We start from the raw sequence: 26,325 nt of genomic DNA on the forward strand, positions 1-26,325 counted from the left end.
TAGTACATATCAGTGGATAAATAAGCTGCATAACTGTAGAAAAATGCATTAATAAAATTTCATAATTATAAGAAAAATGAAAAAAGCATGTAAAGAATGGGAGGAATAGAACTAAGCAACAGCACATGTGAAAAAGACTTGTGTATACTAATAGATCACAGACTGCACATGAGTCAACAGTGTGATGCAGCAGCAAAAAAGGCAAACACAGTGCTAGGATGTGTTAAGAGAAGCATAGAGTCTAGATCACATGAAGTAATTATCCCCCTCTACTTCTCCTTGGTCAGACCTAGTATGGAATACTGTGTACCGTTCTGGGCACCACATTTTAAAAAAGAAATTGAAAATTTGGATCAAGTTCAGAGAGGAGCTACCAGGATGGTGAGCGGACTGCAAAGGAGCGGTTAAATGATCTGGGAATGTTTAGCTTGCAAAAGAGAAGACTGAGAGGAGATTTAATAGTGGTCTACAAATATCTGAACTAATGTCACAGTGTAGATGGATCATCATTATTCTCATTTGCACAAGGAAAGATGAGAAGCAATGAGATGAAACTGAAAGGGAGAAGATACAAATTAGATGTTAGAAAAAACTTTTTGACAGTTAGGGTTATCAATGAGTGGGACAGGCTGCCATGAGAGGTGGTGAGTTCTACTTCAATGGAAGTCTTCAAACAGAAGCTGGACAAACATCTGTCTAAGATGGTTTAGTGAATCCTGCATTGAGTAGGGGGTTGGACACAATGACGCTGGAGGTCCTTTCCAACTCTAACATTATAAGATTATATGCTACAGTACATATATAAAACATGGCTTTTTATGGTTCTTGCCACTTTATCACAAATGGAAACTATCAGCGCTATCATATGACTACGTATGAATGTTTCATTCTATTAAAATGCTGACAGAAAAATCTAATCAAGAGGTATTTAATAATGATAATTAAATAATTTAATGTTTTGAGCAGTTTTTTCTGTCTGGAGGAAAACCTGACAGATGGGGATGTGACCTGTATAGCTTAGATGAGGTATCAGGTGGCAAGGTCACTTAGGGCTATGGATACTTTTCTTCTGTCTCTTGTTTGAATGTGTCACCTTTCAGTGTGTAAGACTCATGTCACCTTACTTATCTCCGGACACTAAATCCATCTGTAAGAGTCAGCATTTAATCTGACCTCTATGAAATATTTCTGTTGTTCTTCTCACTGTCACTACTGCTGATTGACTACATAGCTAATACATTTGGAGTGCTCCCTTTCCTTATGTCTCATTAAATAATTTTGTAAGAAATTTGCCCTTTAGGATATTCCACTTTCTTCGCTCACTGATTTCCAAATGTAGATTTTGTGTAGAATCTCCTAGTCACAATTTTTTGGTTCTACAGGGAATTATTTTGTTTGCTAAGACCTCAGCTCTCTTCTATTGGGTGGTCTTTTTATATGTCAGTATAATCCTAGGTCTAGTACTCTCCCGCTAACTGATAGAGGGTCTTGTTCTAATTTGTCTAGCTAGTGGAATTAGTGTTAGGTTAATGAGATAGGTCTGATACATATTTGCAAGGATTTCATTTAGGTGGGAAATGTTTACACATTTATTGCTGTTTATATTGTTAATGTTCTTTCACGTTTTGGTCATTCTATTTAATTTTGCAATGGTTGTGAATCAGTATGTGATACACACATGGTCAAAATTGTTAGTACCCCTCGTTTAATGACAGAAAAACTCACAATGGTCACAGAAATTACTTGAATCTGACAAACGTAATAATAAATAAAAAATCTATGAAAATGAACAAATTAAAGTCAGACATTGCTTTTCAACCATGCTTCCACAGAATTTAAATAAAAATAAAACTCATGAAATAGGCCTGGACAGAAATGATGGCACCCCTAAAAATAATGTGACAAAAGGGACATGTTAAATCAAGGTGTGTCCACTAATTAGCATTATAGGTGTCTACAAACTTGGAATCAGGGAGTGGGCCTCTATAAAGGGCTACACATACTCACTGTGCTGTTTGGTGACATGGTGTGTATCACACTCAACATGGACCAGAGGAAGCGAAGGAAATAGTTGTCTCAGGAGATTAGAAAGAAAATTATAGACAAACATGTTAAAGGTAAAAGTTATAAGACCATCTCCAAGCTGCATGATGTTCCTGTGACTACAGTTGCGCATATTATACAGAAATTTAAGCTCCATGGGACTGTAACCAACCTCCTTGGACGTGGCCACAGGAGGAAAATTGATGACAAATCAAAGAGATGGATAATACGAATGGTAACAAAAGAGCCCAGAAAAACTTCTAAACAGATTAAAGGTGAACTTCATGCTCAAGGAACATCAGTGTCACATCGCACCATCTGTTGTATGAGCCAAAGTGGAATTCATGGGAGATGACCAAGGAGGACACCATTGGTGAAAAAATCATAAAAAGGCCAGACTAGAATTTGCCAAACTACATGTTGACAAGCCACAAAGCTTCTGGGAGAATGTCCTATGGACAGATGAGACAAAAATGGAACTTGTTGGCAAGGCACATCAGCTTTATGTTCACAGATGGAAAAATGAAGCATATCATGAAAAGAACACTGTCCCTACTGTGAAACATGGAGGAGGCTCTGCTATGTTCTGAGGCTGCTTTGCTGCATTTGGCACAGGGTGTCTAGAATCTGTGCAGGGTACAATGAAATCTCAAGACTATCAAGGGATACTAGGGAGAAATGGGATGCCCAGTGTCAGAAAGCTTGATCTCAGTCACAGGTCATGGGTCTTGCAAAAGGATAATGACCCAAAACACACAGCTAAAAACACCCAAGAATGGCTAAGAGGAAAACATTTGAAAATTCTGTAGTGGCCTTCAATGAGCCCTGACCTAAATCCTATTGAGCATCTTTGGAAAAAGATGAAACATGCCATCTGGAAAATGCAGAAGTCTCATTGACAGTTACAGGAATCGTTTGATTGCAGCGATTGCCTCAAAAGGTTGTGCAACAAAATATTAAGTTAAGGGTACCATCATTTCGGTCTAGGCCTATTTCATTAGTTTTTTTTTTTTAATCATTTGGAAGCATAGTTGAAAAGCAATGTCTGACTAATTTGTTTATTTTCATAGATTTTTTATTTATTGTTACTTTTGTCAGATTCAAGCTATTTCTAGTGATGGGCGAACCCCCCGATGACCAGGATCAGCGGGTTCGCCCGAGTTTTTCTGTAAAGTTCGAGTTCGGGGCTGGAGATGACGTGAACTTGCATCCAAACCCTGAACTTGGACTTTACAGATATGGGATGGGGCGTTGTAAAAAAAAGTAGAAAATTAATAATAAACATTGCAATTATACTTGCCTGTTCAGCGAAGCGTCCTCCCATCCCGCTGTCTCTCGGCCGCATCTGCTTCCGGGGCTACTTATTAACTTCGGTGACAAACACTGCCGGAAAAAGCCGAAGACTGCCGAGTGCAGTGAATACTGCCAGAAGTTAATGGACAGGTAAGTATAATTACAATGTTTATTATTACTTTTCTGCTTTTTTTTACAGCTGGACCTGGACCCGAACTTGACCCGAGCTGTTCGGGACCTTGTGACTGAACACTATGTGTTCGGTATGGGTCCCGAACTTTACAGTTCGGGTTCGCCCATCCCTAGTTATTTCTGTCGCCATTGTGGGTTTTTCTGTCATTAACAGAGGAGTACCAACAATTTTGACCATGTGTGTATATGTCACGCCGTCTCTGCATACTCACCCGGCCATCGCTCCCACACCGCAGCCCCTCGCCGCCCGACAGCAACGGCCGTCACCTCTGACAGGAGCGCGGCCGACGGCGTATTTGCATGCAATGCGCATGCGCCATAGGCCGCGCCTCCCTTCTGCTTCTTGTGCTCCGGCTATGCCCTGACTCGGAAGCACCCCCTGACCAATGGCAGACCAGACAGGGGCATATCAGGCCGCTTCCCCCTGAGGGAGGCGCCTGATCGTTGTGTTTCCTAGCACACTGGGCCTCGCTTCTTCGTGTGTTCCCTGCAGTCTCAGTCCCAATCTCGTGTGCTCCCTGCAGCAGCCTCGCAGTCCGGCTAACCGTGTCCCCTGCTGTACTCCAGTCCTGCCTCCGGTGTTCCTGTTCCATCCTGCTCCAGTCCTGCAGTCCTACTCCAGTCCTGCCTCCGGTGTTCCTGTTACATCATGCTCCAGTCCTGCCGTCCTACTCCAGTCCTGCCTCCGGTGTTCCTGTTCCATCCTGCTCCAGTCCTGCCGTCCTACTACAGTCTTGCCTCCGGTGTTCCTGTTCCATCCTGCTCCAGTCCTGCCATCCTACTCCAGTCCTGCCTCAGGTGTTCCTGTTCCATCCTGCTCCAGTCCTTCCGTCCTACTCCAGTCCTGCCTCCGGTGTTCCTGATCCATCCTGCTCCAGTCCTTCCATCCTACTCCAGTCCTGCCTCTGGTGTTCCAGTTCCATCCTGCTCCAGTCCTTCCATCCTCCTCTAATCATGTCTCCTGTGTTCCTGCTCCAGCCATCCCTCCACGTTCCAGTCTACTGTCTTACTCCATTCCTGTCTCCTGTGTTCCCGCTCTGTCCTGTCATCTACACTTCAGTCCCACAGTCCTACTCCAGTCCATCCTGAGCCGCCCCTCTCGGTACTGGCTAACGTGGTACTTGAACCCCTGGGCCTGCTCCTAACGGTCACTGTATAGGGGTCGGTTCCACCTGGCAGCTCGCCCGGGGCCCCTCGGTGGCACGGCCCAGAGGGTCCACTCCTGGAGATTCCGGCTCCAGACCAGCCACGCTAACAGTATACTTTATTTTATATGCATGCTAATTGTCATTAAAGGGAATCTGTCAGCAAGTTTTTACTATGTAATCTTGTAATCTTTGAGCAGTATGCCACAGGAGTTGATACTCTGATTCCAGTGATATGTTGCTTACTGGGTTGAGGGTGACTGTTTCAATAAAATCAGCGATTTATCATGAGGAGATTATCACTAACGGACTAGTTGTCTCGTGCCATACTGCATTAATTGATGGTTATTGTACAGGTAAGATATCTGGAGAACTAAAGCTTAAGGGGCTCTGGCATGTGACAAGCTCCCCATAGTCCAGCTACTTTCTCCATACAAATGTCTGCTAAGGTCATGTATTACCTTTTTTCTAGATACATAACATGGAGTGAGAGTTGATATAGAGGAATCAAATACCTGGATCTCTCTCGCGTGATACATGACGATCAGTCCAAGTAGGATAGCAGTTGAGAGGCTGATAAGGCATTTCAGTGCAAATGAGTATGAGGATTCCTAAAAAAAATAATAGTGAATGTTATTAATCCTGATTAAAAAAGACAATAATGCAATCAAAATGTCCCAATATCCTTCATACGCCTCCAGTCCCCCCACCACAAAGTCGTCAGTGCTCATATGTTCTTGTTTTTGACCAAATTTCCCTTTTTCCGTTCACAATATAAAACAATAACAAAATAGTAATGTCAGTAAGTTTTAATGGATTAAGGACAAACTGCCAATCAGCAGAATATGGAGAAATGAAATCATAGAAAATCTATATATCCCTGAGCTCAGCATCTCTCTCTCTGACAGGTTGGGAACTTGGACATGATAGAGCAACTTCATGCTTTGGAGAAATGTTTAGCTAGAACTTTACATTTGTTATTACTTAGCATAGAACAATACAATCCTATCATAAAATTAATATATTGCTGGGAAGTCTGAGGAATGGGAGTGTTCTTCATGGCTGTAAATGAAGTACTTTTACTATACACATACTATATCATTTCTTTTAGGGTGGCCCAAGATGGCCATAATTCAGCTGTTGTATTATTAGAGGTGAGCGCCAAACAGTTCTACTTTGTTCTCCCAAATAGTATTTTTTTCAGACCCCGAATTAGCAGGATGATGACCCAGATCCCTTCATCGCAGATGTGGATAAAAGCTGTAACAGTCACTGGAAGAAGCATGTGAGCTCCAAGATCCTTCACCCACTGTGGTATAACTTCTCCCATAATGCAGGTGCAAAGAGGTCGGGTCTGTGATGCATCGATAGATAGCAGTGGACAAATAGGTTCAAGGGAGTACTTTTTTAAAACTTAGCATATATGATGCTATGATTGTTTTATGATCATTATGTGTGATACTAAAGTATTATAAGCAGGTGACCAGATGCAAAGCACTGACCACTGAAAATATTTATTTCCCTGATATGATGGAAACTGTGGTAGCTATAGCAACAGCAAATAATGCTAAACAGGATAATTACAGCATGAAATATACAATAACAAATGTACAAAGAATCCTCAGATTCACTTTAGCTAGCATATAACTTCTAACAAAGGGGATAATACCTATACTAGAAAAAGTAAGTGTATTATCGCTTCTAACACAGGCCCTAGCGGGAGTCTCCGTTTTTTCCCACCAGGTCACAAGTCCTGACAAAGTCTAACAAGGCTTGCTGGGCCGCCTTCGCTTCAATAGGTCTCTGCCCTGCCTGGTGTACTAGTCCAGATCAACTTCTGTACCGTATGCCGGTGCAGAAAGCAATGGCCCAGCTCAGTCATGCCTACCGTTCATCACCCCCGAACGGAGTCTTCTCCCAGAGCTTAAGAGCTTTACCAATGGCGTATGTCTCTTGTACCCGATGACATGAGGGCTTGGACTTAGTTCTTGAAGGGGGCAGTCTGTACTCCAAGTCTTGACCGGCACAGGTCGGGTTTTCTGAACTTGACTGTCACCTCGGCCTCTGCATCTTCTTTGATACATGTCCTGCCCATTCCTTCACTTGGTGCTAAATCTCCTCCCGTTTTGGCCAGCTCACATTTTATACTGCCTCATTAACCCCTTTACCACATCGGGTGTAATCGTACGCCGATGACGGACTCCCCCTGTTTTGTGGGAGCTCCGGCGCTGAGCCCACACCTTTCCGGGCACATGTCAGCTGATATATACAGCTGACATGTGACCGCAACAGCCGCGGGTGGAATAGCGTTCCACCCGCGGTTGTTAACCCGTTAAATGCCGAAGTGAATTTCTGACTGCGGCATTTAACTTGCGCTTCTGACAAGCGCACCAGAAATTCTGAACATCTGTGACCACATCACGTGATCATGAGTCACCGATGGGTTGGCATGACAACCAGATGTCTCCAGCAGACCTCTACGGTTGTCCCTGCCAGATTGCCATGAGCGCCGTCTGGTGGTCGGCGCTCATAGCAAGTGAGCATTTCTGCTACATATAGGTGATCTGATCATTGCCTGTATGTAGCAGTGCCGATTGGATTATGGCAGCTTCTAGTCTCCCATAGAGGCTATTGAAGCATGCCAAAAGTCACAAAAACACTGAACTTTAGGAAGGCAAAGTCTGACCAGCTTAGAGATGCCCTTAATCTGGTTGACTGGGACAATGTCCTCAGAAATAAAAATACAGAAAATAAATGGGAAATGTTTAAGAACATCCTTAATAGGCACTGTAAGCGGTTTATACCTTGTGGGAATAAAAGGACAAGAAATAGGAAAAACCCAATGTGGCTAAACAAAGAAGTAAGAGGGGCAATTAACAGTAAAAAGAAAGCATTTAAACTACTAAAGCAGGATGGCACCGTTGGAGAAAAAGGAGAAAAGGAGAAAAATTCTTTATCTAAAAAAATAATTAAAGCTGCCAAAAAGGAAACAGAGAAGCACATTGCTAAGGAGAGTAAAACTAATCCCAAGCTGTTCTTCAACTATATCAATAGTAAAAGAATCAAAAGTGAAAGTGTAGGCCCATTAAAAAATTGTGAGGAAAGTATGGTTGTAGATGATGAGGAAAAAGCTAATATATTAAACACCTTCTTTTCCACGGTATTCACGGTGGAAAATGAAATGCTAGGTGAAATGCCGAGAGACAAAGAAAACCCTATAATAAGGGTCACCAATCTAACCCAAGAAGAGGTGCAAATCCGGCTAAATAAGATTAAAATAGATAAATCTCTGGGTCCGGATGGCATACACCCATGAGTACTAAGAGAACTAAGTAATGTAATAGACAAACCATTATTTCTTATATTTAGAGACTCTATAGCGACGGGGTCTGTTCCACAGGACTGGCGCATAGCAAATGTGGTACCAATATTAAAAAAAGGCTCTAAAAGTCAACCTGGAAATTATAGGCCAGTAAGTCTAACCTCTATTGTTGGTAAAATATTTGAAGGGTTTCTGAGGGATGTTATTCTGGATTATCTCAATGAGAATAACTGTATAACGCCATATCAGCATGGGTTTATGAGGAATCGCTCCTGCTCCTGTCAAACCAATCTAATCAGTTTTTATGAAGAGGTAAGCTATAGACTGGACCAAGGTGAGTCATTGGATGTGGTATATCTTGATTTTTCCAAAGCGTTTGATACCATGCCACACAAGAGGTTGGTACACAAAATGAGAATGCTGGGTCAGGAGGAAAATGTGTGTAAATTAGTGTTGAGCGATACCATCCGATACCCTAAAATATCGGATCGGATGGTATCGGCCCGATACGAAAAAAGTATCGGTTATCGCCGATTCCGATACCGAAAGTCCCATTCAAGTCTATGGGACTTCCGGTATCGGAATAAGAAAAACCCTTTTCTCTCCTTGTACAGCCTCTTGGGGGGTGTACGGACCTTCCGGGGTCTGTGCCGACTACCCGGGGGTCTGTACCGGCCTGCCGGTGGTCTGTACCGACTACCCGGGGGTCTGTGCGGACTGCCGGTGGTCTGTACCGACTGCCCGGGTGTCTGTGCGGACTGCCGGGGGGCTGTGCCGGCCTACGGGTGGTCTGTACCGACTGCCCGGGTGTCTGTGCAGGCTGCGGGGGGCTGTGCCGGCCTGCGGGTGGTCTACCGACTGCCCGGGTGTCTGTGCAGGCTGCGGGGGGCTGTGCCGGCCTGCCGGTGGTCTGTACCTACTGCCCGGGGGTCTGTGCGGACTGCCGGGGGTCTGAGCAGACTGCGGGGGTCTGTGCAGGATCGTCCGATGGGACTAAAAGTCCCATCGGGCGATGCCTGCTACCATGACGGTGATTGACACATTAGCCAATGATGGGACAGTAGTAGTCCCATCATCCGGCTAAAGTGTTGAATGTACAAAAAAAAAAAAATGCATACTACATACATGCTACATACATACTGCATACATACTACATGCTACATACATACTACATACATACTACATGCTACATACATACTACATACATGCGAACATACATGCAACATATATACTACATGCATGCAACATACATACATACTGCATATATACCACATGCATGCAACATGCAAACTACATATATACCACATGCATGCAACATGCATACCACATATACCGGGGGGCTGTGCCGACTGTCCGGGGGTCTGTGCCGACTGCCCAGGGGTCTGTACCGGCCTGCCGGGGGGCTGTGCCGGCCTGCCGGTGGTCTGTACCGACTGTCCGGGGGTCTGAGCGGACTGCCGAGGGTCTGTACCGGCCTGCCGGGGGGCTGTGCTGGCCTGCCGGGGGGCTGTGCTGGCCTGCCGGGGGGCTGTGCGGACTGCCCGGGGGTCTGTGCGGACTGCCGGGGGTCTGTACCGGCCTGCCGGGGGTCTGTGCCAGCCTGCCAGTGGTCTGTACCGACTGTCCGGGGGTCTGTGCGGAATGCCGGGGGTCTGTACCGGCCTGCCGGGGGGCTGTGCCGGCCTGCCGGTGGTCTGTACCGACTGTGCGGGGGTCTGTGCAGGCTGCGGGGGTCTGTACGGGCCTGCCGGGGGGCTGTGCCGGCCTGCCGGTGGTCTGTACCGACTGTCCGGGGGTCTGAGCGGACTGCCGGGGGTCTGTACCGGCCTGCCGGGGGGCTGTGCCGACTGTCCGGGGCTCTGTGCCGACTGCCCGGGGGTCTGTGCGGACTGCCAGGGGTCTGTACCGGCCTGCCGGGGGGCTGTGCCGACTGTCCGGGGGTCTGTGCAGGCTGCGGGGGTCTGTGCAGGCATCGTCCGATGGGACTACAAGTCCCATCGGGCGATGCCTGCTACCATGACGGTGATTGACACATTAGCCAATGATGGGACAGTAGTAGTCCCATCATCCGGCCTATGTGTTGAATGTAAGAAAAAAAAAAAATACATACTACATGCTACATACATGCAACATATATACTACATGCATGCAACATACATACTGTACATACTGCATATATACCACATGCATGCAACATGCATACTACATATATACCACATATATACTACATGCATGCATACTACATATATACCACATATACCGGGGGGCTGTACCGGCCTGCCGGGGGGCTGTGCCGGCCTGCCGGTGGTCTGTACCGACTGTCCGGGGGTCTGTGCAGGCTGCGGGGGTCTGTACCGGCCTGCCGGGGGGCTGTGCCGGCCTGCCGGTGGTCTGTACCGACTATCCGGGGGTCTGAGCGGACTGCCGTGGGTCTGTGCAGGATCGTCCGATGGGACTACAAGTCCCATCGGGCGATGCCTGCTACCATGACGGTGATTGACACATTAGCCAATGATGGGACAGTAGTAGTCCCATCATCCGGCCTATGTGTTGAATGTAAAAAAAAATAAAATACATACTACATACATACTACATGCTACAAACATACTACATACATGCTACATGCATACTACATGCATGCAACATACATATATACTACATATATACTACATGCATGCAACATGCATACTACATATATACCACATATATACTACATGCATGCAACATACATACAACATATATACTACATGCATGCAACATGCATACTACATATATACCACATATATACTACATGCATGCAACATACATATATACTACATGCAAAATGCATACTACATATATACTACATGCATGCAACATACATACTACATATATACCACATGCATGCAACATGCATACTACATATATACCACATATATACTACATGCATGCAACATACATATGTACTACATGCAACATGCATACTACATATATAATACATGCATGCAACATACATACTACATATATACTACATGCATGCAACATGCATACTACATATATACCACATATATACTACATGCATGCAACATACATACAACATATATACTACATGCATGCAACATACATACTACATATTTACCACATGCATGCAACATGCATACTATATATATACCACATATATACTACATGCATGCAACATACATATATACTACATATATATTACATGCATGCAACATATATATAATACATATATACTACATGCAACATATATACTACATATATACCACATGCATACTACATACACTCACTGGCCACTTTATTAGGTACACCTGTCCAACTGTGTGTTAAGACTTAATTTCTAATCAGCCAATCACATGGCGGCAACTCAGTGCATTTAGGCATGTAGACATGGTCAAGACAATCTCCTGCAGTTCAAACCGAGCATCAGTATGGGGAAGAAAGGTGATTTGAGTGCCTTTGAACGTGGCATGATTGTTGGTGCCAGAAGGGCTGGTCTGAGTATTTCAGAAACTGCTGATCTACTGGGATTTTCACGCACAACCATCTCTAGGGTTTACAGAGAATGGTCCGAAAAAGAAAAAAAATCCAGTGAGCGGCAGTTCTGTGGCCGGAAATGCCTTGTTGATGCCAGAGGTCAGAGGAGAATGGGCATACTGGTTCGAGCTGATAGAAAGGCAACAGTGACTCAAATTGCCACCCGTTACAACCAAGGTAGGCAGAAGAGCATCTCTGAACGCACAGTGCGTCGAACTTTGAGGCAGATGGGCTACAGCAGCAGAAGACCACACTGGGTACCACTCCTCTCAGCTAAGAACAGGCATCTGATGGCTACTTTCAGCAGGATAATGCGCCATGTCATAAAGCTCGAATCATCTCATATTGGTTTCTTGAACATGACAATGAGTTCACTGTACTCAAATGGCCTCCTCAGTCACCAGATCTCAATCCAATAGAGCATCTTTGGGATGTGGTGGAACGGGAGATTCGCATCAGGGATGTGCAGCCGACAAATCTGCGGCAACTGTGTGATGCCATCATGTCAATATGGTCCAAAATCTCTGAGGAATGCTTCCAGCACCTTGTTGAATCTCTGCCACGAAGAATTGAGGCAGTTCTGAAGGCAAAAGGGGGTCCAACCCGTTACTAGCATGGTGTACCTAATAAAGTGGCCAGTGAGTGTATATACTACATGCATGCAACATACATATATACTACATGCATGCAACATACATATATACTACATGCAACATGCTTACTACATATATACTACATGCATGCAACATACATACTACATATATACCACATGCATGCAACATGCATACTATATATATACCACATATATACTACATGCATGCAACATACATATATACTACATATATACTACATGCATGCAACATATATATAATACATATATACTACATGCAACATACATACTACATACATACTACATATATGCAACATGCATACTACATATATACTACATATATACTACATGCATGCAACATACACATATACTACATGCATGCAACATACAAACATACTACATATATACCACATGCATGCAACATGCATACTACATATATACTACATGCATGCAACACACATATATACTACATACAATACATTCATACAATACATACATATAGACATACAGTACATATAACATAGAGTACATACTCGCCATCACTTGTCACTTTGATCCCCGAAGCCATTGTCATTTTTGGAATAAATATTAAAATAACAAACAAACAATATACTCCCTGATCCGTAGAAATCCACGAGAGTCCCACAACGATCTTGCGTGGAGAACTGCAGCATCAGCTGATGCTACCGTTCTCTACGGGGCCCAGGAAACCAGTGTCGGGAGGTAGGTATCCTTCCACCCTGTATTCCTCCGCCAGTGTAAAAAAAAAAAAAAAAAAGTCCCTAGTCTCACTTTATGGCAAAAGCTTAATGGGAAATTTCTCACACAGCAATGCCATAAAATGAGACTAGGGACTTTTTTTTTTGCTTTTTACAGTAGCGGTGGAATACAGGGCGGAAGGATACCTATCTCCCGACACTGGTTTCCTGGAGCCCGTAGAGAACGGTAGCATCAGCTGATGCTGCTGTTCTCCACGCAAGATCGTTGTGGGACACCCGTGGACTTCTGCGGATCAGGGGTGAGTATATTCGTGCTTTGTTATTTTAATCTTTATTCCATAGACGACAATGGCTTCGGGGATCAAAGTGACAAGTGATGGTGAGTATGTACTCTATGTTATATGGACTGTATGTCTATATGTATGTATTGTATGAATGTATTGTATGTAGTATATATGTATGTTGCATGCATGTAGTATATATGTAGCATATATGTAGTATGCATGTTGCATGCATGTGGTATATATGTAGTATGTATGTATGTTGCATGCATGTGGTATATATGTAGTATGTATGTTGCATGTAGTATATATGTATTATATATATGTTGCATGCATGTAGTATATATGTAGTATATATGTAGTATGCATGTTGCATGCATGTGGTATATATGTAGTATGTATGTAGCATGTATGTTGCATGTAGTATATATGTATTATATATATGTTGCATGCATGTAGTATATATGTGGTATATATGTAGTATATATGTATGTTGCATGCATGTAGTATATATGTGGTATATATATAGTATGCATGTTGCATGCATGTGGTATATATGTAGTATGTATGTTGCATGCATGTAGTATGCATGTTGTATGTAGTATATATGTATGTTGCATGCATGTAGTATATATGTGGTATATATGTAGTATGCATGTTGCATGCATGTAGTATATATGTTGTATGTATGTTGCATGCATGTAGTATATATGTGGTATATATGTAGTATGCATGTTGCATGCATGTAGTATATATGTAGAATATATGTATGTTGCATGCATGTATCCATGTTGCATGTAGTATGTATGTATGTTGCATGCATGTAGTATGTATGTAGCATGTATGTAGTATGTATGTAGCATGTAGTATGTATGTAGTATGTATTTTTATTTTTTTTTTACATTCAACACATAGGCCGGATGATGGGACTACTACTGTCCCATCATTGGCTAATGTGTCAATCACCGTCATGGTAGCAGGCATCGCCCGATGGGACTTGTAGTCCCATCGGACGATCCTGCACAGACCCCCGCAGCCTGCTCAGACCCCCGGACAGTCAGTATAGACCACCGGCAGGCCAGCACAGCCCCCCGGCAGGCCGGTACAGACCCCCGGCAGGCCAGTACAGACCCCCGGCAGGCCGCTCAGACCCCCGGACAGTCGGTACAGACCACCGGCAGGCCAGCACAGCCCCCCGGCAGGTCGGTACAGACCCACGGCAGTCCGCACAGACCCCCGGGCTGTCGGCACAGACCACCGGCAGGCCGGCACAACCCCCCGGAAGGCCGGTACAGACCCCCGGGCAGTCGGCACAGCCCCCCGGCAGGCCAGCACAGCCCCCCGGCAGGCCGGTACAGACCCACGGCAGTCCGCACAGACCCCCGGGCAGTCGGCACAGACCCCCGGGCAGTCGGCATAGCCCCCCGGCAGGACGGCACAGCCCCCCGGCAGGCCGGTACAGACCCACGGCAGTCCGCACAGACCCCCAGGCAGTCGGCACAAACCCCCGGGCAGTCGGCACAGACCACCGGCAGGCCGGCACAGCCCCCCGGCAGGCCGGTACAGACCCCCGCAGCCTGCACAGACCCCCGGACAGTCGGTACAGACCACCGGCAGGCCGGTACAGACCCCCGGGCAGTCGGCACAGACCCCTGGACAGTCGGCGCAGACCCCCGGTATATGTGGTATATATGTAGTATGAATGCATGTAGTATATATGTGGTATATATGTAGTATGCATGTTGCATGCATGTGGTATATATGCAGTATGTATGTATGTTGCATGCATGTAGTATATATGTTGCATGTATGTAGCATGTAGTATGTATTTTTTTTTTTCTTACATTCAACACATAGGCCGGATGATGGGACTACTACTGTCCCATCATTGGCTAATGTGTCAATCACCATCATGGTAGCAGGCATCGCCCGATGGGACTTGTAGTCCCATCGGACGATGCCTGCACAGACCCCCGCAGCCTGCACAGACCCCCGGACAGTCGGCACAGGCCCCCGGCAGGCCGGTACAGACCCCTGGCAGTCCGCACAGACCCCCGGGCAGTCGGCACAGACCCCCGGACAGTCGGCACAGCCCCCCCGGCAGGCCGATACAGACCCCCGGCAGTCCGCTCAGACCCCCGGACAGTCGGTACAGACCACCGGCAGGCCGGCACAGCCCCCCGGCAGGCCGGTACAGACCCCCGGGCAGTTGACACAGCCCCCCGGACATTCGGCACAGCCCCCCGGTATATGTGGTATATATGCAGTATGCATGCATGTAGTATATATGTGGTATATATGTAGTATGCATGTTGCATGCATGTGGTATATATGCAGTATGTATGTATGTTGCATGCATGTAGTATATATGTTGCATGTATGTAGCATGTAGTATGTATTTTTTTTTTTTCTTACATTCAACACATAGGCCGGATGATGGGACTACTACGGACTCATTGGCTAATGTGTCAATCACCGTCATGGTAGCAGGCATCGCCCGATGGGACTTGTAGTCCCATCGGACGATGCCTGCACAGACCCCCGCAGCCTGCACAGACCCCCGGACAGTCGGCACAGCCCCCCGGCAGGCCGGTACAGACCCCTGGCAGTCCGCTCAGACCCCTGGACAGTTGGTACAGACCACCGGCAGGCCGGCACAGCCCCCCGGCAGGCCGGTACAGACCCCCGCAGCCTGCACAGACCCCCGGACAGTCGGTACAGACCACCGGCAGGCCGGCACAGCCCCCCGACAGGCCGGCACAGACCCTCGGACAGTCGGCACAGCCCCCCGGTATATATGTAGTATGCATGTTGCATGCATGTAGTATATATGTGGTATATATGTAGTATGCATGTTGCATGCATGTGGTATATATGCAGTATGTATGTTGCATGTGTGTAGCATGTATGTAGTATGTATGTAGCATGTACAGTGGGGCAAAAAAGTATTTAGTCAGTCAGCAATAATGCAAGTTCCACCACTTAAAAAGATGAGAGGCGTCTGTAATTTACATCATAGGTAGACCTCAACTATGGGAGACAAACTGAGAAAAAAAAATCCAGAAAATCACATTGTCTGTTTTTTTTTCATTTGATTTGCATATTATGGTGGAAAATAAGTATTTGGTCAGAAACAAAATTTCATCTCAATACTTTGTGATATATCCTTTGTTGGCAATGACAGAGGTCAAATGTTTTCTGTAAGTCTTCACAAGGTTGCCACACACTGTTGTTGGTATGTTGGCCCATTCCTCCATGCAGATCTCCTCTAGAGCAGTGATGTTTTTGGCTTTTCGCTTGGCAACACGGACTTTCAACTCCCTCCAAAGGTTTTCTATAGGGTTGAGATCTGGAGACTGGCTAGGCCACTCCAGGACCTTGAAATGCTTCTTATGAAGCCACTCCTTCGTTGCCCTGGCGGTGTGCTTTGGATCATTGTCATGTTGAAAGACCCAGCCACGTTTCATCTTCAATGCCCTTGCTGATGGAAGGAGGTTTGCACTCAAAATCTCACGATACATGGCCCCATTCATTCTTTCATGTACCCGGATCAGTCGTCCTGGCCCCTTTGCAGAGAAACAGCCCCAAAGCATGATGTTTCCACCACCATGCTTTACAGTAGGTATGGTGTTTGATGGATGCAACTCAGTATTCTTTTTCCTCCAAACACAATAAGTTGTGTTTCTACCAAACAGTTCCAGTTTGGTTTCATCAGACCATAGGACAGTCTCCCAAAACTCCTCTGGATCATCCAAATGCTCTCTAGCAAACTTCAGACGGGCCCGGACATGTACAGGCTTAAGCAGTGGGACACGTCTGGCACTGCAGGATCTGAGTCCATGGTGGCGTAGTGTGTTACTTATGGTAGGCCTTGTTACATTGGTCCCAGCTCTCTGCTGTTCATTCACTAGGTCCCCCCGCGTGGTTCTGGGATTTTTGCTCACCGTTCTTGTGATCATTCTGACCCCACGGGGTGGGATTTTGCGTGGAGCACCAGATTGAGGGAGATTATCAGTGGTCTTGTATGTCTTCCATTTTCTAATTATTGCTCCCACAGTTGATTTCTTCACTCCAAGCTGGTTGGCTATTGCAGATTCAGTCTTCCCAGCCTGGTGCAGGGCTAAAATTTTGTTTCTGGTGTCCTTTGACAGCTCTTTGGTCTTCACCATAGTGGAGTTTGGAGTCAGACTGTTTGAGGGTGTGCACAGGTGTCTTTTTATACTGATAACAAGTTTAAACAGGTGCCATTACTACAGGTAATGAGTGGAGGAAAGAGGAGACTCTTAAAGAAGAAGTTACAGGTCTGTGAGAGCCAGAAATCTTGATTGCTTGTTTCTGACCAAATACTTATTTTCCACCATAATATGCAAATCAAATGAAAAAAAACAGACAATGTGATTTTCTGGATTTTTTTTTCTCAGTTTGTCTCCCATAGTTGAGGTCTACCTATGATGTAAATTACAGACGCCTCTCATCTTTTTAAGTGGTGGAACTTGCACTATTGCTGACTGACTAAATACTTTTTTGCCCCACTGTATGTAGTATGTATGCAGCATGTAGTATGTATGTAGTATATATGTTGCATGTATGTAGCATGTATGTAGTATGTACGCAGCATGTAGTATGTATGTAGTATGTATGTAGCATGTAGTATGTATGTAGTATGTATGTAGCATGTAGTATGTATGTAGTATATATGTTGCATGTATGTAGCATGTATGTAGTATGTATGTAGCATGTAGTATGTATGTAGTATGTATGTAGCATGTATGTAGTATGTTTTTTTTTTTGTACATTCAACACATTAGCCGGATGATGGGACTACTACTGTCCCATCATTGGCTAATGTGTCAATCACCGTCATGGTAGCAGGCATCGCCCGATGGGACTTGTAGTCCCAACGGACGATCCTGCACGGACCCCCGGACAGTCGGCACAGCCCCCCGGCAGGCCGGTACAGACCACCGGCAGGCCAGTACAGACCCCCGGGAAGTCGGTACAGCCCCCCGGCAGGCCGGTACAGACCCACGGCAGTCGGCACAGACCCCCGGGCACTCGGCACAGACCCCCGGACAGTCAGTACAGACCCCCGGCAGTCCGCTCAGACCCCCGGACAGTCGATACAGACCACCGGCAGGCCGGCACAGCCCCCCGGCAGGCCGGTACAGACCCCCGCAGCCTGCACAGACCCCCGGACAGTCGGCACAGACCATCGGCAAGCCGGCACAGCCCCCCGGCAGGCCGGTACAGACCCTCGGACAGTCGGCACAGCCCCCCGGTATATATGTAGTATGCATGTTGCATGCATGTAGTATATATTTGGTATATATGTAGTATGCATGTTGCATGCATGTGGTATATATGCAGTATGTATGTATGTTGCATTTATGTAGCATGTATGTAGTATGTATGTAGCATGTATGTAGTATGTATGTAGCATGTAGTATGTATGTAGTATATATGTTGCATGTATGTAGCATGTATGTAGTATGTATGTAGCATGTAGTATGTATGTAGCATGTAGTATGTATGTAGTATGTATGTAGCATGTAGTATGTATGTAGTATATATGTTGCATGTATGTAGCATGTATGTAGTATGTATGTAGCATGTAGTATGTATGTAGTATGTATGTAGTATGTGTAGCATGTATGTAGTATGTATTTTTTTTTTTTGTACATTCAACACATTAGCCGGATGATGGGACTACTACTGTCCCATCATTGGCTAATGTGTCAATCACCGTCATGGTAGCAGGCATCGCCCGATGGGACTTGTAGTCCCATCGGACGATCCTGCACAGACCCCCGGACAGTCGGCACAGCCCCCCGGCAGGCCGGTACAGCCCCCCGGCAGGCCGGTACAGACCCACGGCAGTCCGCACAGACCCCCGGGCAGTCGGCACAGACCCCCGGGCTGTCGGCACAGACCACCGGCAGGCCGGCACAGCCCTCCGGAAGGCCAGTACAGACCCCCGGGCAGTCGGCACAGACCACCGGGAGGCCGGTACGGACCCCCAGCAGTCCGCACAGACCCCCGGGCAGTCGGCACAGACCCCCGGGAGGCCGGTACGGACCCCCGGCAGTCCGCACAGACCCCCGGGCAGTCGGCACAGACCCCCGGGCTGTCGGCACAGACCACCGGCAGGCCGGCACAGCCCTCCGGAAGGCCAGTACAGACCCCCGGGCAGTCGGCACAGACCACCGGGAGGCCGGTACGGACCCCCGGCAGTCCGCACAGACCCCCGGGCAGTCGGCACAGACCCCCGGCAGGCCGGTACAGAACCCTGGGCAGTCGGCATAGACCCCCCCCTCCGGAAGGCCCGAACTGATGCGCATCATGATGCGCACAGACTGCGCATCATGATGACGTCTTTTCGGCAGCCAATCAGAGCCACAGCAGTGGCTCTTTGCATTATGGGAACTTCCGATTCCGATATCCGATATTGAAAAAATATCGGTACTCGGTATCGGAATTCCGATATAGCGAATATCGGCCGATACCCGATATTTGCAGTATCGGAATGCTCAACACTAGTGTAAATGGGTAAGTAACTGGCTTAGTGATAGAAAGCAGAGGGTGGTTTTAAATGGTATATTCTCTAACTGGGTCGCTGTGACCAGTGGGGTACCGCAGTGGTCGGTGTTGGGACCTATTCTCTTCAACATATTTATTAACGATCTGGTAGAAGGTTTGCACAGTAAAATATCGATATTTGCAGATGATACAAAACTATGTAAGTTAGTCAATACAAGAGAAGATAGTATTCTGCTACAGATGGATCTGAATAAGTTGGGAACTTGGGCCGAAAGGTGGCAGATGCAGCTTAACAATGATAAATGTAAGGTTATACACATGGGAAGAAGGAATCAATATCACCATTACACACTGAACGGTAAACCACTGGGTAAATCTGACATGGAGAAGGACTTGGGGATCCTAGTTAATGATAAACTTACCTGGAGCAGCCAGTGCCAGGCAGTGGCTGCCAAGGCAAACAGGATCATGGGGTGCATTAAAAGAGGTCTGGATACACATGATGAGAGCATTATACTGCCTCTGTACAAATCTCTAGTTAGACCGCACATGGAGTACTGTGAACAGTTTTGGGCACCGGTGCTCAGGAAGGATATAATGGAACTAGAGCGGGTACAAAGGAGGGCAACAAAATTAATAAAGGGGATGGAGGAACTACAATACCCAGAGAGATTAGCAAAATTAGGATTATTTAGTCTAGAAAAAAGACAACTGAGGGGCGATCTAATAACCATGTATAAGTATATAAGGGGACAATACAAATATCTCTACGAGGATCTGTTTATACCAAGGATGGTGACGGTCACAAGGGGGCATTCTCTGCGTCTGGAGGAGAAAAGGTTTTTTCACCAACATAGAAGAGGATTCTTTACAGTTAGGGCAGTGAGAATCTGGAATTCCCTGCCTGAGGAGGTGGTGATGGCGAACTCAGTCGAAGGGTTCAAGAGAGGCCTGGATGTCTTCCTGGAGCGTAACAATATTGTATCTTACAGTTATTGTTAGGTTCTTTAGAAGGACGTAGATCTGGGGATTTATTCTGACAGAATTTTATAGGCTGAACTGGATGGACTATTGTCTTTTTTCGGCCTTACTAACTATGTTACTATGTATGTTACAAAAGTAAAAAAGTTTTTAAAAATATTTAAAAAATTTAAAAAATATAAAAGTTCAAATCACCCTCCTTTTGCCCCATTCAAAATAAAACAATAAAAAAAACAAACATACACATATTTGGTATCGCCGCATTCAGAATCGCCGTCTCAATATAAAAAAGAATTAACCCTACCGTTAAACGGCGTAACAAGAAAAAAAGTCAAAACGCCAGAATTAGGTTTTTTTGGTCGCCACAACATTGCATTAAAATGCAATAACGAGTTGTCACGTCAGCGGCTGTGCCCGCCGCCGTTCCAGCAGCGGCAGAGTCCGCCGCCGCCCCCACTCACCAGCTCGCGTCCCGCACCCTCCTCTCGCAGGGTTCCGCCTGTCTCCTCCTTGCTCCCGTCCTCCCAGTCTGCTGCAGTCCCGCGCAGGTGCCTTAGGCCGCAGGCGCGCGTTCTTCTGCAGGATTCTTAACCCTGCAACGCCTGCCCGGAGGCTCTGGCCGCCCAATCACCTGGCGGCACGGGGTATGTCAGGCGTCTCCTTCTTGTTGGAGATGCCTGATTATCGTGTGTTCTTCCCGCTTTCATCCTGGCCGCGTTGTAGGGGGTTTTACCAATAACTTCCATTCTGTGCCCCTTGTTCCGTCCTGTGCCCCTTGCTCTGTCCTGTGCTCCTGGTCTGCCCTGTGCTCCTGGTTACATCCTGTGCACCTTGCTCCGTCCTGTGCCCCTTGCTCTGCCCTGTGCTCCTGGTTACGTCCTGTGCCCCTTGCTCTGTCCTTTGCTCCTGGTTAAGTCCTGTGCTCCTTGCTCTGTTATGTGCCCCTGGTCCGTCCTGTACTCCACCTGGCGCGCTCACCCTCGGGAGCTCTAGTTCCGCGATCTATAGGGTCCACTCTCGGACGTTGCCTTCCCTGGCCGTCACAGCATAATCAGGCCATGGACCCCGCTGGTGCCTCGGCGGCTACGCAGAAAGAATTGCTCTTTTTGCGGGAGAACCAGACTCGAATAATGTACTTCATGAAATCCATGGACACCGGGCTTTCCGCTTTACACACCACCGACCCAGGGAACGCCCCTCTGCTAGCAGGGTTCCAGCAGGAGCTCGCGCAGCAGCGTGATGCCCAGTCCCACATCCTGAGTTACATGGCATCCGTCGATGATCGACTCCTTTCTCTTCAGTCCTCTGCTGCCACTTCGGCCCTGCCTCGGGACTCAGTATCTCACCCGCCACCACGCTTGGGAAAGCCTCCTAGGTATAGCGGCGACCCCAAGTTATGTTGGGGGTTTTTGAATCAGTGCCATTTGCACTTTGAGATCCTGCCCCAGCAATACCCCTCTGATCGATCCAAAGTGGCATTTATTGTGTCCCACCTTGAGGGGGAGGTTTTAGCTTGGGTGAATCCCCTGTGGGAGAGGGATGTTCCAGTGTTATCTAGTATACAGAATTTCCAGGATACTTTCCGCAGGGTATTTTATTGAACCTGGACGGTTGGCCTCCACTAACGACGCCCTTTTTAAACTCCGTCAGGGATCTGTTATGAATGGGTCACCGAGGAGGATAGCAGGCCCAGGCTAAGCCACAGAAAACCAGAGAGGTTGGTAACTAAGCGGATTGCAGACCCCTGATCCTATCCACACAACTAGCAGTAGCCGTGGAGCGTACCTACGATTATCCTAGATACCTCGGCACAGCCGGAGAGCTAACTAAGCCTAAAGCAAGAAAGGGGAAATCTAAACTGCCCCGGAGCAGACCCCAAAGGAATAGATAGCCCCAAACATATATTGTCGGTGAGACAAGATGAAAACACAAACGCAGGCAGAAAAATAGACTGAGCAAACGATGGGGCCCACACTGACTAGACAGGACAGGAAAGGAAAGACACTGTCTGCAATCACGCAAAAAACCCTGCAAAAAGTCCAACACGTCTGATGCACAAAAAACACTGAAGTCGCACGACTTCGCCCCCACTATATCAGCACTCTGGTATATTTTGAAAGCAAAGCAAAAAGAGACCAATATCAGAGGACAAAACAAACTGGCACAAGCAGTAACATATGGGCGGTGATTCAGCACAGCCCCAGCCGGAGCTAGCTGACCCGCACAAAGCAGAGATAGACAAAACTAGATCAAATGCAAACAGAATAGCAAATGAACCACTTAGCTGAATCATGCAGGGAAAGAGCAGGAGACATCAGACCTCAGTAGGCACAAGAAGAAAATCACCAGCAGGGATAGAGGGAGTCAGCTGTCTTAAATCCCAATCAGAAACCCCAGATCTCCGATAGTCTTCCTCATTATCAGGTGGCAAGCCTCTGTCAATCAGATCAGCTCCACTACCTCCAGTAACTACCAGAGGGAGCCCAGAAAGAGAACTCGCAACCCCTCTGTCAATCTGACCAGCTCCACTACCTTCAGTAATCACAAGAGGGAAGCCAGAGAGAGAATTCACAACAGTACCCCCCTCCTTGAGGGGGGTCACGGAACCTTCATCCACGCCACCAGGCCGGTCAGGATGAGCCCGATGAAAAGCACGAACCAATCTTTCGGCATGAATGTCAGAAGCAGAGACCCAAGAATTATGCTCCTGGCCATAACCCTTCCGTTTGACCAAGTACTGGAGTCTCCGTCTAGCCAAATGAGAATCCAATACTTTCTCTACCTCATACTCCAAATTACCTTTAACCAATACAGGGTCAGGAGGCGCCGCCATGGGAACTACAGGCTCTACAAACCTCTTCAACAAGGATTTATGGAACACATTATAAATCTTAAACGTAACTGGAAGAGCCAAACGGAAAGAAACGGGATTAAGGATTTCCAAAATCTTATAAGGTCCAATGAATCTTGGCTTGAATTTTGGAGAGGCAACCTTCACAGGAATATTCTTTGAAGACAACCAAACCATATCACCCACTTTAACCCGGGGACCAATGGTCCTATGCCGGTTGGAAAACCGTTGGGCTTTTTCCTGAGAGTGGGACAACTTATCCACCACTTGGTCCCAAATCTGCTGCATTCTCCCTACCACAGAATCCACACTTGGGCAGGTCAAAGATTCCACCTGCCCTGAAGAAAATCGAGGATGAAACCCAAAGTTACAGAAAAAGGGCGACATCAAAGTGGCAGAAGTAGCCCTATTGTTTAGCTCAAATTCGGCCAAGGGCAAAAATGAGACCCAGTCATCCTGATCATTAGATATGAAACATCTCAAATAGGATTCCAAAGTCTGGTTTGCTCTCTCAGTCTACCCATTGGTCTGAGGGTGAAATGCAGGGGAGAAAGATAACTGAATTCCCAGTTTGGAACAAAAAGCTCTCCAAAATCTGGAAACAAACTGGACTCCTCTGTCCGACACAATGTACAAAATTCCTGACATCACGAGATAAGGCAGGCCACCAAAAAGACCGACTCACCAAATCTCTGGTACCAAAAATACCTGGATGACCAGCCAACGCGGAGCAATGAATTTCAGACATTATGCTTTTCCTCCACTGGTCAGGGACATACAATTTTCCCATAGGGCAACGTTCAGTTTTGTCCTCTTGAAATTCCTCCAGGGCACGTCTCAAATCAGGTGAGATGGTGTAAAGAACTACACCCTAATTTAGAATGGTAGTAGGATCGGTCACATCAAGAGAATCCGCAAAGAAACTCCTAGAAAGGGCGTCTGCCTTTTAACATTCTTAGTGCCCGGAAGAAACGAGACCACAAAATTAAAACGCGTGAAAAACAAGGCCAACCTAGCCTGTCTAGGATTCAAGCGTTTGGCTGACTCAAGATAAATCAAATTCTTGTGGTCGGTGAGGACCACAACTTGATGTCTAGCTCCCTCCAACCAATGTCTCCACTCTTCAAATGCCCATTTCATGGCCAACAATTCCCGATTCCCCATGTCATAGTTACATTCAGATGGGGAGAATTTTTGAGAAAAGAAGGCACAGGGATTCATCTTAGAAGTCACCGAATCTTTTTGGGACAAAACGGCTCCTGAACCAATCTCAGAAGCATCTACCTCCACCTGAAATGGGAGTGAGGCATCAGGATGCCGTAGAACCGGAGCAGAAGTGAATCTCCGCTTAAGCTGTAGAAATGCCGAAACTGCCTCGGGAGACAAATTCACTACATCAGCACCCTTTTTGGTCAAATCAGTCAGTGGTTTAACAATACCAGAAAAATCTAATCTATAAAGCTCAATTGTGTGTATGTATGTACAGTATGTATGTGTGTATGTATGTGTGTGTGTGTGTGTATGTCCGGGATAGGCATCCGCACCGTCGCAGCTACAGCCACAAAATTTGGCACAGTCACACGTCTGGACCCCGAGAGCATCCTAAGCTATGCTGTGAGGCGAAATTTTAACCCCGAGCATTCCAATTCACCAAACAATTTTGCCCCTGTCTACATACTGGGGAAAAAGTGTGTGCGCGTCAAGCCCCGCCCCTCATTATGATGTCATAATACCCCTATCTACATACTGGGGAAAAAGTGTGTGCGCATCAAGCCCCACCCCTCATTATGATGTCATAATGGTTGCCATGGCGACGCTGATGTCATCATAGGTTGCAAGCCTCGCCGCTCATTATGTCATAATGGTTGACCATGGGATGGAGGATGTGTGATGGGTATATGGGCACTGTACTATGGGATGGAGGATATGTATGACGGGTATATGGGCACTGGACTATGGGATGGAGGATATGTATATGGGCACTGGACTATGGGATGGAGGATATGTATGACGGGTATATGGGCACTGGACTATGGGATGGAGGATATGTATGACGGGTATATGGGCATGGGACTATGAGATGAAGGATGTGTGATGGGTATATGGGCACTCGACTATGGGATGGCGAATATGTATGATGGGTAATGGGAATGGGACTATGGGATGAAGACTATGTATGATGGGTATATGGGCATGGGACTATGAGATGGTGAATATGTATGATGGGTATATGGGCACGGGAATATGGGATGGAGGATATGTATGATGGGTATATGGGCATGGGACTATGGGATGGTGGATATGTATGATGGGCATATGGGCATGGGACTATGGGATGGAGGATATGTATGATGGGTATATGGGCATGGGACTATGGGATGGTGGATATGTATGATGGGTATATGGGCACGGGACTATGGCATGGAAGATATGTATAATGGGTATATGGGCATGGGACTATGAGATGAAGGATGTGTGATGGGTATATGGGCACTCGACTATGGGATGGCGAATATGTATGATGGGTATATGGGCATGGGACTATGGGATGAAGAATATGTATGATGACTACTGCAACCTCCTGCTCTGTGGCCTCCCCTCGAACACTCTCGCACCCCTCCAATCTATTCTAAACTCTGCTGCCCGACTAATCCACCTGTCTCCCCGCTATTCCCCAGCTTTTCCCCTCTGTCAATCCCTTCACTGGCTCCCCATTGCCCAGAGACTCCAGTACAAAACCCTAACCATGACATACAAAGCCATCCACAACCTGTCTCCTCCATACATCTGTGCCCTCGTCTCCCGGTACTTTCCTGC

General features: G+C 46.6%; 1 protein-coding gene across 1 annotated transcript in view; it reads right to left on the reverse strand.

Annotated features, from left to right (window-relative positions):
* KCNN1 (potassium calcium-activated channel subfamily N member 1) overlaps positions 1–26,325 on the reverse strand; it is a 247,950-nt gene that overhangs the window by 114,852 nt on the left and 106,773 nt on the right. Inside the window, exon 3 of the mRNA XM_073562966.1 lies at positions 5,189–5,284. Coding sequence (XP_073419067.1) covers positions 5,189–5,284 — 96 coding nt within the window. The remainder of the gene's footprint in view (positions 1–5,188; positions 5,285–26,325) is intronic.

The sequence above is a fragment of the Dendrobates tinctorius genome, unplaced genomic scaffold, assembly GCF_039654945.1.
Source record: "Dendrobates tinctorius isolate UK_male_01 unplaced genomic scaffold, ASM3965494v1 ptg000374l, whole genome shotgun sequence".
Taxonomy (NCBI): Eukaryota; Metazoa; Chordata; class Amphibia; order Anura; family Dendrobatidae; genus Dendrobates; species Dendrobates tinctorius.